Below are 13551 nucleotides of genomic sequence, written 5' to 3' on the forward strand. Positions count from 1 at the left end.
GAAACTGTGCCCAATGACCCATTTTACCTCCCCGATGTCATGTGAGTCGTTAGTGTAATAAGGTATTCGTTGTCAATAGGGAGCCGGGCTGTTAAATTTGGGTTCAATTTTGGCATTCATCATGTCTCCTCATGGCAAGGAACTCTCTGAGAATGTGAGAAACAGGGAATAAAATCACAGAGGAAGCCCCATAAAAGAGAAAATTTCGCTAGGACCCCCTAAGAAAATAATTCCTTCCGGATAGGGATTTTGGCTATGGACGATGCCTGGCACTGTCTGTTACATGGATGAAGCAGTTGCCTTTGGAAAAAAAAGAAAAGCAACTTGAACAGAGACTGAGAAAAATCTTTCAGAGATTTGAGTACAGAGGTCTAACCCTCAACAGAGACGAGTGCATCTTTAGACTACAACAGATTGAGATACTTGGACAAGTGATCACCACGAAAGGAATCAAACAAGACCCGAGAATGGTTGAAGCCATATGCAAAGCACCTCAGAACAGTCAGCTACTCCACTCATTCCTAGGCTCATGCAAATTCATCAGAACCACTACGGAAGCTGACTAGGAAAGGACAAGAATGGGAGTGGACTGATCGAGGAGACGTCCAGCCAGGCAGTTTCTACTGAATCGCCAGCAGTTGTAAGATCTTCTTGCTGAAAAGACCCAGGCGATGCGAGAGCAGCCCCCTCGTAGTGGGTAACCTCCTTGGACTGACGCGTTTTTTAGTTTTCTTGATTCCTTCTGTTGGTTAGCTTTTTTTTTTTGTATTTTCTTTTTTTCCACACACTTACCATTAGCACTCTATTCCCTGTTTGAGTAAAATAAATCTTTCTATGCGGGGTTTGTTTATGTTACCTGTTTTTTCTCTCATTATTCTGTGTCCTGTGTCCCCTATTGTTACAGAATGTATATACAGGTAAAGTCTATATTATTAAAACTCACCACTGTAACAAACGAACTGATACTTGTTTGAGCATGGCATATCGACCCATCCTCCAGACTTATATATTCCTCCACAAACTCCGTCTACGTTTCCGTTGTTGGGTTCTTCAGGGTTCCAGTTAGTGTACTGGAGGACCTCTCCTGAAGACCATCCCCAGTGTCTCTTTGAGCTCTTGTTCAGCCCAATCCAAATGCTATCGCTGAACCCAGGAGGAATTAACCCTTTCAGCTGCTGCATCTCCGCCATGTTGTCCACAGTGGCCAGGTCGGTGTACTGCTGTCTGCAGTAACTCTGAGCCTGAACCCACGTCTTCTGCTCAGTCACTAAGTAATAGTATCTGAACCGAGCCGAGGATGGACTCCAGAGACCTGAAGAGACAGAAGCACAATCAGTTCCACATTATTTACAACCTAACTATTTAACACTAGTTCAAGAATAAATTAAAATGTGTCTATAAATACAAACCCAAATCTGGAGCAGAGTATGGATGCCGAGTTGCATTCTCCCACTTACTTTTGCAGTTTTTTGTTGTTTGTCTGTCACTCTTTTTGCACTAAATGTTACTGGCATCATCACCTACGACCAACAAATACTTCTAAATATCAGATCGTCGATCACTCATCGAAAACCGGACTTTGAGTTCCACAAAGCTGATCCTTTGTTTGCAAATCAGTGAGGCTCCATTCACTTGGGTCGCCTGGCCTCGCATGCACCGGTGATGCCAGAAAAGAGGCAGGAGAGCCTCCTCCCAACATATTACTGGCTAACATGCAGTCCCTGGACAACAAGCTGTGTGAGCTCCACGCATGGATTGGAGATAAGAGACTGCAGCGTTATCTGCCTCACAGATTCCTGGCTATCCGTGGACATTGCCAATCACGCCATCGAACCTGCGGGGTTCTCTCCGTCAGATCCAAAGAGCTCTTCGGGGAAAGCAACAATGCTTGGTGTGATCCGAGGAATGTACATTTAATCGAGTCTTTCTGCTCGCCAGAGCTGGAACATCTGATCATCTCCTGCCGGCCGGTGTGGCAACCCCATGAGATTATGGGACTATGTCTAGCAGCGGTGTACATACACCTGCATGCTGACTGGGAATTGGCAATCGGGAAGCTACACGAGGTAATCAGCAAGCAGATGGCCGCGCACCTGGTGGCTGCACTCATTGTTGCAGGGGACTTTAATCGGACAAACTTCAAAACTTTTTGTCCGGCATTATTCCAGCATATTACATGCTTCACACAGAAATCTCGAATACTAGACCACTGCTACACAAACATCTATGATGCCTTCATAGCCGTCCCCCCAACCCCCCCGTTAAGCAAATCAGATCACTCCTCCATCCTGCTACCTACAGGCAGAGGCTGAAACGGGAGCTGCCCACTACCAGGGAGGTGCGCTGTTCGTCTGAAGTCTCGTCTAATCAGACTCTAAGCTTCAGGACTGTTCACGTATTCTGTAAAGCAGCATCTACAAGTATGCCAACTCCGAATCTGTCCATCAGGCAATAGTGATGGTACATTTACTGATGCAACGTTTTGACGGTTTCACTAAAACTAGTGGAAACGCGGGCCGGTTTGCGGAAAAGCACCGCGGTTCTTTTATGTCTGAATGAAACTGGTTCAAGAACCAGAGTTCTTTCAGTGGAAAAGCACCAAGAGAGCAGGTGGAGGCACAGTTCAACACAGGCAGTACCTGAAGCTTGTGGCAGAGTCTGAACATTATCACAGAGTACAAGAGAAGCCCTCACACACTGACCAGCGCTGAGCTTCCGGACAAGCTAAACCGCTTCTACGCTTGGTTCGAGGCAGATCATGCTGCGCCCCAGATAGTGCCATGCCCATCGCTGATCCCAGTACCAACCATCTGCCTTTGAATCTGACACGTGAAAAGCCTTTCAGTCGGTAAACCCACGTTTTCCCACAGAATTCACGAGAGAGTGCTTAAAGACTGCTATTAGTTAGCAGGGGTTTACACAGACATGTACAACACTTCACTTTCTCTCTCTCGGTTGTGCCAGCTTGCTGCAAATACTGTACTTTGCTTTAAACTGTGTCTACCAGACTGTCCCATACTTATCCTACATACAGCATTCTGCTTCCTGTACTTCCCACACAACCCATTCTGTACCTGCACTTTACTCATAGTTACTCTGTCACCTATTGGAATATTTCCTCACTTCGACACACACACACTCTATATAGCATCGTATCTGCACATCTATATAGCACCGTATATTATATATTCTGTCATATTTAACATATATCCGTGCAATACCATATGTCAATATGTCTATAGTGTAAGTTATTGTGTGCATTGTTATTGTATATTGTGCATACTGTAAAGTTAACTGTATATTTCTATTTTATTTTATCATTCTACTCTGTTTCTAATAAAATAGCTATAATAAGAACAATTTATTTCTAACTCTAATGACTGGGTAAAAAAAGTACATTTTAGAGAATTCAGAATCAAAGATTTTTACTATTTTTATCTGCTATATTATGGGCTGTAGATGGTGGAACATCCAAAGTCTTAACAATTTTTTGTTGAGGACAATATTTGTATTTTTAAATGGAGTTTCTAAAAGATTGGTAAAGCAATTATCAATAATTTATTTATCTGTTTTTTTTTAAATATCAAGCAATTCAAAAATGTACAACAATTCCTTTTCATGGGAAAACTCCGCCCCTTAAAGAAAGTAACCCTTGACATCATCAGTGACAGCAATTATCAATAATTTATTTATCTGTTTTTTTTTTAAATATCAAGCAATTCAAAAATGTACAACAATTCCTTTTCATGGGAAAACTCCGCCCCTTAAAGAAAGTAACCCTTGACATCATCAGTGACAGCAATTATCAATAATTTATTTATCTGTTTTTTTTTTAAATATCAAGCAATTCAAAAATGTACAACAATTCCTTTTCATGGGAAAACTCCGCCCCTTAAAGAAAGTAACCCTTGACATCATCAGTGACATCAAAACCTTAACATGTGTTTTTGAAACAGAACACGAACAAACAGTTCCTATGAGCAAATTAACACACGTCTGTAACTCTAGATCAACCACGTTTCCATCCAATAGCAATCTTTACTAAAATTGATGCATGCATGACAGGAAATAAAAAGTGAGTTAAACTTAATAATAAAATAATAAATCTAATAATAATTCAACTAATTTTATGAGGTTTTCTGTATTTAAAACTCTTTAATACTTTAAACTTTAAGACAGCTTTTCGACTCCGGTTTATCAGTTGAAGCAGCTCATATTTTTATCAGTAAGAGAAATGTTGTTCTTAAGGTAATTTGAGGAAACATCAAGAATGATGTTTATTAAGCTTTAAGCAACATTTTCTTCTAAAAATCTTGAAGGTTCTTCCACAGTTACAAAGGAAGAACCTCAAAAAAATTACTGAGAAACTTTTACTTTAAACAGCGTAATAATTTTATTATTTTTAACAAGCTAATATTAAAACATTAAACATGCACACTCACCTGAGATCAGCAGCAGCATCAGTAGCTGATGGTGGTTCATGGTTGAAGATGGTGTGAGTGTGAGTTTATTCAGCAGTGTTTCGGCTCGGCGCTGTGTCCGGTGTGTGTGCAGTAATCAGGACACTCATTTGTATAAGATGTCCTTGGTGGCCTATTTGCATATTTTTACAGTAAAATGATGCCTGACAGTGACTGAGCTTACAGTGGTGCTTGAAGATTTAGAACCACATATGAAAGGCTACATTCACATTACCAGGCTGAAGTGACTCAAATCAGATTTTTTTGCTCAATGTGGCTCAGATCTGATTTTTTTCATGGCTGTTTGAACGTGCCAAAATTCGATCAGATTTGAGTCATTTTCATATGTGGTCCTAAACCGGATAGGCATCTGATCCATGGACATGAATCAGATGTCCGGCATGAATGTGAACTGTCAAATCAAATCAGAATTCATGCATCTATTTTTATGCTTTTTTTATGCTTTTACGCATTAGCATTAGCACTATGTGTTTCTCTCTCATACCCACACTGCATCTCTTGGTGCAGCTGTGCAGCTATAGCTACAAAAAAAACAGCAAAAGCAAACCACCTGTCTTTTTTTTTCTCACCTCCTGGACCTGAGCATGAACTTCAGAGCAGCTGTTTACTGTTTCTCCACTCCAGCAAAAGATGCTCCACATATGAGCTGCTAACTCATCTATAACCCTTTATAAAGCTACGAGTCTCTCCTCTCTCTAATATGAGGGTTTTTATATGTTGTTGGTGAAGAAGGAGACGCTTATATAGGTATAAACTCTTTATCCACTTTTAGGATTTGTGTAAAAATCTCCAAGCACCACTGTGCGCTCGACTGAGAAGACTGACATTATTTCACTGTAAAAATATGCAAATTAGCCACCAAAGGCACCGTATACAAATGAGCGTCCTAATTAGTCTGCAAACACACCGGACAGCGCCGAGCCGAAACACTGTTAAATACACTAACACTTCACTAAACCACCTTCAGCCATGAACCTCCATCACCTGCTGCTGCTGCTGATCTCCGGTGAGTGTAGACTGTAATTTACTCTAATTTGTTTTAGAGGTTTTTGCATTTGAAACGGTGGAGAAACCTTTAAGACACGGTTTTGAGAAGAAAATGTTGCTTAAAGCTTAATAAACATCATTCTGGATGTTTCCTCGAATTACCTTAAGAACATTTCTCTTACTGTTAAATATATAAAATGCTTCAACTGATAAACCTGAGTTGAAAAGCTGTCTTCAAGTTTAAAGTATTAAATTGGATTGAATATTCATTTTAACTCATGACTTTATGTCTAGTTTGGGTTGAATTGGGTTGGATTGATTTGACTACATAATGCAGAATTGTTTAAACTTACTAATTAGTACTAATTACTAATTATAGTATCTTGTTCCCAATTATTTGCTCTAATTTAGATTTGTACAGAGTTCATATGGTCATGAAAAACCTAAAAAAGTAATGGAATTTAAAAATAGCAATTTCCAGGCCTGGAAAAGTTTTGGAAAAATAAAAATACCCAGAACATTTTGGAAAAGTCACAGAAATTTGGTCTAGAAATATTTGTGTTTCCGTTTATCGATAGAGGAAATCTATTTTGAGCCAGTAATTTAGCCCTACACAATTGAGCTCTCATTTTATTTTCCATGTGTTCACTGATGTTTTAAAAACCGTATGGTCATAAAAAATTGTCTTGAAAGCATGGAAAAGTCATGGAAATGTATTGGTTAAAATGTGTATGAACGCTGTATGTTTAAGACTTTAGACTACAGATAAATCATATTTACCAGCTAAATAACCTTTTACTTTTTATATCCTGTCATGCATGCATCACTTTTAGTAAAGATTGGTTGATCTAGAGTTACAGACGTGTTAATTTGCTCATAGTAACTGTGTTTATTCTTGTTCTGTTTTAAAGGTACATTTAGATTTTTTAAATTATTTTAATTGATATTTTACCACAAAAGGATGGACTAAAGCTTACGCTTTACCTCTTTAAGCTCATTTTTCGAGCATGACAGACACATGACAGATACCGGCAGATACCAATTACACAGTTTATTAATAAAAGGACTAAGCTTACAAGAGTAGTAAGGGACAGGCAGGGTCAGTAACAATATGGCAGCAAATATAAACAACATATCAGAGTGAAGTCAGACAAAAAAACAGGGTCATACATGATAAATCCAGCAAAACTAAGGCCAAAGGTCAAAAATACAAAAATGGTTGGCAAATAAACAATATAGAGGGCAAGGCAAAAATTGGTAGTTGGAAACCAAAGGCAATAAATAAAGGAAACGCCATTGTAGAAGAGCAAGAAAACTAGATTCACTACTCAGAAGGGAACCGAGCAAAACAGAAGGGGAATTAATACAAAACAGGCCAGGTGGAAACAATCAGTAACTGGGGGAGCAAGAACATCTTAGTGTCACATGATCAGTAGAGTCCAGGGAAGGCAGACTGACAGCGTCAGGACTGACAAAATTAATATAATTAATTGCGGAACATGAATAAATAAATTGGCAGGTTATATGTAGGTTGTGATGTCAATGATGATGTCAAGGGTTACTTTCTTAAAGGGGCGGAGTTATCCCAAGATGACAGGGATTCTTGTATATATTTGAATAGTTTGATATTATTAAGAAAACAGCTAAACAAAAAAAAATAATGATAATTGCTTTACCAATCTGGCAGAAACTCCATTTAAAAATGTTCCTCAACAAAAACGTGCAAAGACTTTGGATATACCACCATTTACAGTCCATAATATAGCAGATAAAGATGGTAAAGATCTTTGATTCACTTGAATCACTTTCTGTTCCAGCATTTTGTTGCGCTGCCCTTAACTTTTTAAAGATGTGTTTCTGCGTTAAGTTCTAAATGAGTTAATATTTTTCTGTAAAATGGTGAAACCAATCGTAGATCCCTGCAAACACAAACAACTAGACACAAAAATAGCTTCTTCCCCATGGCCATCACTCCTCTGAACTGTAGAGTCATCCCCACTTTGGCTAATTTTATTTGCACTATTATTTTAGCAGTTTTTTTTGCTTTGTCTTGATATCATGTCTTGTTTTGTATATTCATATTACTATTTTGTATATTATGACTATTGAATGTATAGAGAGTTAACATCTACCGAAGTCAAATTCCTTGTGTATGTTAAGTATGTGGGTCTTTGAGATTTATGTTTGTATTTATAGAGACATTTTAACTTATTCCTGAAATAGTATTAATTAGTTCAGGTATAAATAATGTGGAACTGACTGTGCTTCTGTCTCTTCAGGTCTCTGGAGTCCATCCTCGGCTCGGCTCAGGTACTATTACTTAGTGACTGAGCCGAAGACGTGGGTTCAGGCTCAGAGTTACTGCAGACAGAAGTACACCGACCTGGCCACTGTGGACAACATGGCAGAGATGGAGGAGCTGAAAGGGTTCATTCCTCCTGGGTTCAGCGATAGTATTTGGATTGGGCTGAAGAGAGGCCCAATGAGACTCTGGGGCTGGTCTTCAGGAGAGGTCCTCCAGTACACTAACTGGAACCCTGGAGAACCCAACGGAGTAGTCACCGACAGATGGTGTGGAGCAATATATAAGCTTGGCGGATGGATCGATACGTCGTGCACAAACATGTTTAAGTTCATTTGCTACAGTGGTGAGTTTCAGTAATATAGACCTCATTTTTTAAAGACCGTGCAGTCAGTCAGTATACTGTATATACCTTCTGTAATGGTAGGGGGCGCTAGGATACAGAATAATGACAGGTACAGGTAAAATACAGGAAACGTAAACAAACCCTGCAGAGATTTATTTCATTCAAAAGGTAGCTTTATGGTAAATGGCACAGGAGACGCTTGCTTAAGTATTTCAAATGAAACAATGTATCTAGGAGTTAACTTCTTATAAGGCAGTTTCAATTTCAGGTCACACGTAGTAGAGAGCCACACGTTAGCCTGGGCGTGAGTTAGGAGCTGGTCTCCTCCTACAATCAGCTTGGTGCTTCATACGTCCAAAGCATGTTGAAGACAAACACTGTCTGCTGACCCTGTTCCATCTAGTGTTCTACATCTCGGTCGCTGCATGATCCTAACTAACGGCCATCAATCATTGGCTGGTACACTCTGTATGAACTCGGCTGGTACACTCTGTACGAAACTAAATTGCTACAGAGGAGGCTCTTAGATACTCTGTGTGTGGGTGCCTCCCTAAAACCTGCAGCTGTCTCAAAGCGGGGGGGTGACGCACACACACAGATAGTGCCACGATGTTCAATTCTGGAGGAACACAGTCAAGGCCAAACACTAGTGGTCCGGTCAGACACGTGAAACGGATTACTAACACGTGAAATTATGCATGCTAACATGAGATGATTTTAGCAACGCCTCATCAGGAGGTTTCACGTCATTTGGGGTATAAAACATGGAGTCAGATCAGAGGGGGGTCAGAACTTATGCTGGGACGGCTGTTAACTGTCTTGTGTGTTGGTTCTCCTGAATTCAGTACTTTGTAATAAATACTTGGTTTGCTTTCAACTTCACTCCACCTGTCTGCGACTCTCTATCAAACGAACACGCAGGGGAGTTGTACCCCGGATGAGGGGTGGGTGTTGACTCATCTTTCATTTTCTTTTTTACAACAGAAGTCTTTTTGAGTCTTTAGAGAACAGTTCTTGAACAGTGTCCTGAGTAGGCAGACTGACAGCGTCAAGACTGACAACAGTGAATTTGCACTGATATACAAGCTGTAAACTGGCTACATATTTTTTACTTATGAGTCTTTTGATTGAACATGTTGAAGATGCCTAAAATGTAGACATACTCAAAATCTGTGTTTGTGTCTAGAGCCATTAGGGAAATTTGTGCTGGTTAAGATAGCCAGCAATTGGAGAGATGCGGAGACCTACTGTTGGCAGTACTACACCAACCTGGCCACCATTCACAGCGACCAGGAGCAACAGGACGTTTGGGATCTTCTCACCGACTCAGATATAGTGTGGATTGGTCTCGGATTTGACAACTGGCTGTGGTCTGACGGGAGTAAGACCACGTTCCGCTACTGGCATCCCGGACAACCGTATAGTGCCACGGACGACGGAAACTGTGCTATGGTTTCAACCTCCTGGGGCGGAGACTGGGATGACACTGCATGCAATGGAGTTATGTCTTTCATGTGTTATAAAGGTCAGTCTGAACACTTTCTTCTTCTGGGTGTAGATGGTATCAGTATCTGTTCAGTTAAGATAAGGCAATACTTTATTAAACCCACAGCCAGGAAAATTTGGAATAAACATTAGAGCAGCATTAAGGAATGAACAGAAGAAAATACACTGCTCAGAAAAATAAAGGGAACACTCAAATAACACCTCCTAGATCTAAATGAATGCAATATTCTCATTAAATACTTGTACATTAAATACTAAATACATGTTCTCTACAAAGTTGAATATGCTGACAACAAAACCACACAAAATGCATCAATGGAAATCAAATTTATTAACCAATGGAGACCTGAATTTGGAGTCACACACAAAATTAAAGTGGAAAAACACTACAGGCTGAACCGACTTGGATGTAATGTCCTTAAGACAAGTTAAAATGAGGCTCAGTAGTGTGCGTGGCCTCCACATGCCTGTATGTTCTCTGGCAAATGCCAAGCGTCCTGCATGGTGTTGGGCTGTGAGCACAAGCCCCCTCTGTGGACGTTGGGCCCTCATACCACCCTCATGGATTTTCACGGTTTCTAACCGTTTGTGCAGACAAATGACATTAGTGTTCTGCTGGAGGTCATTTTGCAGGGCATCCTGGATGAGCTGCACTACCTGAGACACTTGTGTGGGTTGTAGAGTCCGTCTCATGCTACCACGAGTGTGAAGCACCACCAACATTCAAAAGTGACCAAATCATCAGCCAGAAAGCATAGGTACTGACTGAGAAGTGGTCTGTGGTCTCCACCTGCAGAACCATTCCTTTATAGGGGTTGTTTTGCTAATTGTCAATAGTTTCCACCTGTTGTCTTTTTCATTTGCACAACAGCGTGTGAAATTGATTGCCAATCAGTGTTGCTACCTAATGCCCGAATTTCAGTGTCGCAAGCAACAAAGGTCGGTGTAGTGTGACACTGTCACGTGTTTGCCCTGTTTCCTGTCTGTTGTCATGTCTCTGTGTGTGACCCCCATGTGACCCGTGCTCCTCTGTGTTGTTCCCCAGTAATTTTCCATTCACCTGTGTGTAATTTGTAGCTCCGCCCCCTAGCCCCAGGTGTTTCTAGTTCCCGTGTGTATTTATAGCCGTGTGTTTCCTGCTCCTGTCAGTGGTCCTCGTGTTTTCCCATTACTCCTCAATCCTGGTCTTTTGAGTTAAGTTTATGTTTATTTTGTGTTTGTTTTCGTTATTAAATGTATTATTGTTTGCATTTGCGTCCGCCTCCTTGTCCTTCCTGCACCCAACCCTGACAGACACAGTCACAGAGCAGAAATTTGACGTGAGCGACGGCGTCGGGGCGTCCGACGGAAAGACTCTAGCATGTTAGAATTTTTTGTATTTTATCGCCTGGTTCGACAGGCTGCTCCGTGACCTGCTCCCTGACGCTGACCAACAGGAAGACAGCGTTCTGCGGCGCACAGATGTTAACATGAGAAAAGAAAGCGGGACGGTGCTCCTGCAGTTCGCTGGACCAGAGAAACGGAAAAATAATTTAATAATCATCTAATAATCTGTTAACAGGCACTGAAATCTAAGTACTTATCATACAAAGGGCTTCTGTAGCCATGATTGTCAGATTATATGCTTCTCCCCCACGATGACCTTGAAAGTTTTTTTAACTTTGAATGTAATAAACTGAACTCCCAAATTTATAAACAGGCAGATAATCACTGCCTGAAGTATTGTTGTCTTCAGATGGGTGGTGTCAATTAAATTTTTTTTTTTTTATTAATAGTAGAACAGTATATCAGTAAATTTGATAAAATTACAATGATTAACTATTAAAGTAAAGAACAGTAATGACTTTGTAAAATACAATAAAATACTGGCGTCCCCAGCTGCCGGTGTTCTTCTGTGATTTTATAAGAAATGTTCTTACTTTTTAAGTACACTAATATATAAGGTTATAACAGCATTAAAACTGCATTTAGTTTAGTCAGAATTTTTAAAAGTATTCTTTTAAAAAAATAATGTTTTTGTAGTGTATTTCTGGTGAGAGCACAGGGTTTATATGAAATCAGGAGGTAGTGATAAATGTGATTTCTGAATAACGAATATGAATAAATGTATACAGTATATATTTATGGCATTGTGATGCTTTTGTTTCTCCAGCTCCAATAAAAAGAGGCATAATAAGACTGAAAGTAACGTCTGGTGGAGAGATGGATCCGAATGACCCTGTCGTGATGACGAACATTCTGACACAGGTTAGTGAAATCACTGCACAGTCACCTGAGTACTGATTACTTTCACCTGTTCCTCTTAGTATTTTTAAACTAATTTAAACTTTAACATTAGGGTTTTTCTCTTTAAATTCTCTCCTAATAGTAGATATTATATAATTCCTCTGCACCTATATCAGATAACACCTCACAACTTATATAGATGACTGTTTCCAATCAATGGCCTGTGGTACACTATTGGAAATTGTAGAAATGCATTCCCACTACTGAAACTGCATATTTTCCATTAATATAGAATTTGCACCAAAACCGCTCTGAACCTGGCGATATATTTTACTAATCGTTATATTTTGTTTTTTTTTATAGATTCAGCAAACCCTGAGGAAACAGGGCGTGGGCTCTGACACCACCCTGACCTGGCAAATGAGAAAAGGAAAGGTTTTCAGTTTAGAAAAGACGAAAGAGGAACAGCAGAAGTGTTCCAGCCTGAATTCAGCTATCAGTCAAACATAACTCACATGGACTAAATACTGCTGTCTGTCAAATGTATTAACCCTTTAGAATTTAATTTTTTTCTGCATGAACCCAGTTAAACAAATAAGACTAAAATATTATACTTGGTCATTTATTTATTGAGGAAAATTATCCAATACTACATAAGTTTAGAATTTAGACTCCACCAATCCACAGGATTTTCCATGGAGGAAATTCAAGACCATCGTTACCCTCCCCAGAAGTGGTCGACAAGGTCTCAAAGGACCCCGGGGTAACTTCTAAGCAACTGAAGGGTCTTTCTTCAGCAATGGTGTGCGTGTCAGGGTTACAAGGAGCAAGCCACTTTCTTTTGCTCTCCACAAAAATGTTACATTTGAAAAAAGGAAAATTAAAACTCTGCATTCCAGCATAAGAACCTTCTCCCATCTGTGAAACATGGTGGTGGTAGCATCTGTCCAGGACGGCTTGCCTTCATTGATGATGAAGAGAAATAAATGAAAATGTGCATAATGTGTCTGCCTAATACATATAAACAGCATCTGAGACTCACATTTCTTATATTGATTAAAGTTAACGCTAACTACTCACATAAAGCAGTTACGCTAAGAAAAATACACATTAACAGGTTAAATAAGTGCTTAGGTAGTCAAACATCGCAAATATCGACATAGGATTAACATTAACACACACAATATCACTCAATTCAACTGAATATCTAACCTAGCATCAACATATGAACCCAACTACCAAAATGTGACATATTAGAGAGTTATAGTTACCAACGAACTTACTTTGGTCAAATTGACGCACACAAACTGTGAATTAGAGAGCATTTGCAACCCAACAAACAAACAGTGCAACTAACGCATAAAAAATAACTATTATCTATGGTGATTTAGCGTCATCTAGTGGGCATCTATGAACTACACCTCAATGAATGAACTGAAGCATAATTAAAATGAAGACTTTCCTACAATTATTTTAGTTATTTCATTTTCAATTTAATTATCTTTAATGCTGTAAATAATTAGTATTTACAGATGCTAAAAAAATGAGTAAAAGAGTAAAAGAGTTAAGTCAATAATGATGGGTTTAATTGATAGTAAAATAGTAAGAGTGAAATATACACACCTGTTGAATTTAATAAAGTGAAAAGAAAGTGGCGTCTACCCAAGTCTGATGAAGGTAAAATTAGGAGGCGGAGCCTGTGA

The 13551-nt window shown here is 39.5% G+C and overlaps 1 protein-coding gene across 1 annotated transcript; it reads left to right on the forward strand.

The window, feature by feature from the left end:
* The first annotated feature begins 5450 nt into the window (after positions 1-5450).
* Positions 5451-12925, forward strand: LOC111188576 (macrophage mannose receptor 1-like). Its single transcript, XM_049478419.1, has 6 exons — positions 5451-5487; positions 7748-8039; positions 8680-8697; positions 9259-9641; positions 11775-11869; positions 12212-12925. Exons 1-6 carry the CDS (start codon positions 5451-5453, stop codon positions 12356-12358), a joined length of 972 nt encoding a protein of 323 aa, XP_049334376.1. The 3' UTR covers positions 12359-12925.
* The last annotated feature ends 626 nt before the right edge of the window (positions 12926-13551 follow it).

This window comes from Astyanax mexicanus, chromosome 4 (genome assembly GCF_023375975.1).
Source record: "Astyanax mexicanus isolate ESR-SI-001 chromosome 4, AstMex3_surface, whole genome shotgun sequence".
Classification (NCBI taxonomy): domain Eukaryota; kingdom Metazoa; phylum Chordata; class Actinopteri; order Characiformes; family Acestrorhamphidae; genus Astyanax; species Astyanax mexicanus.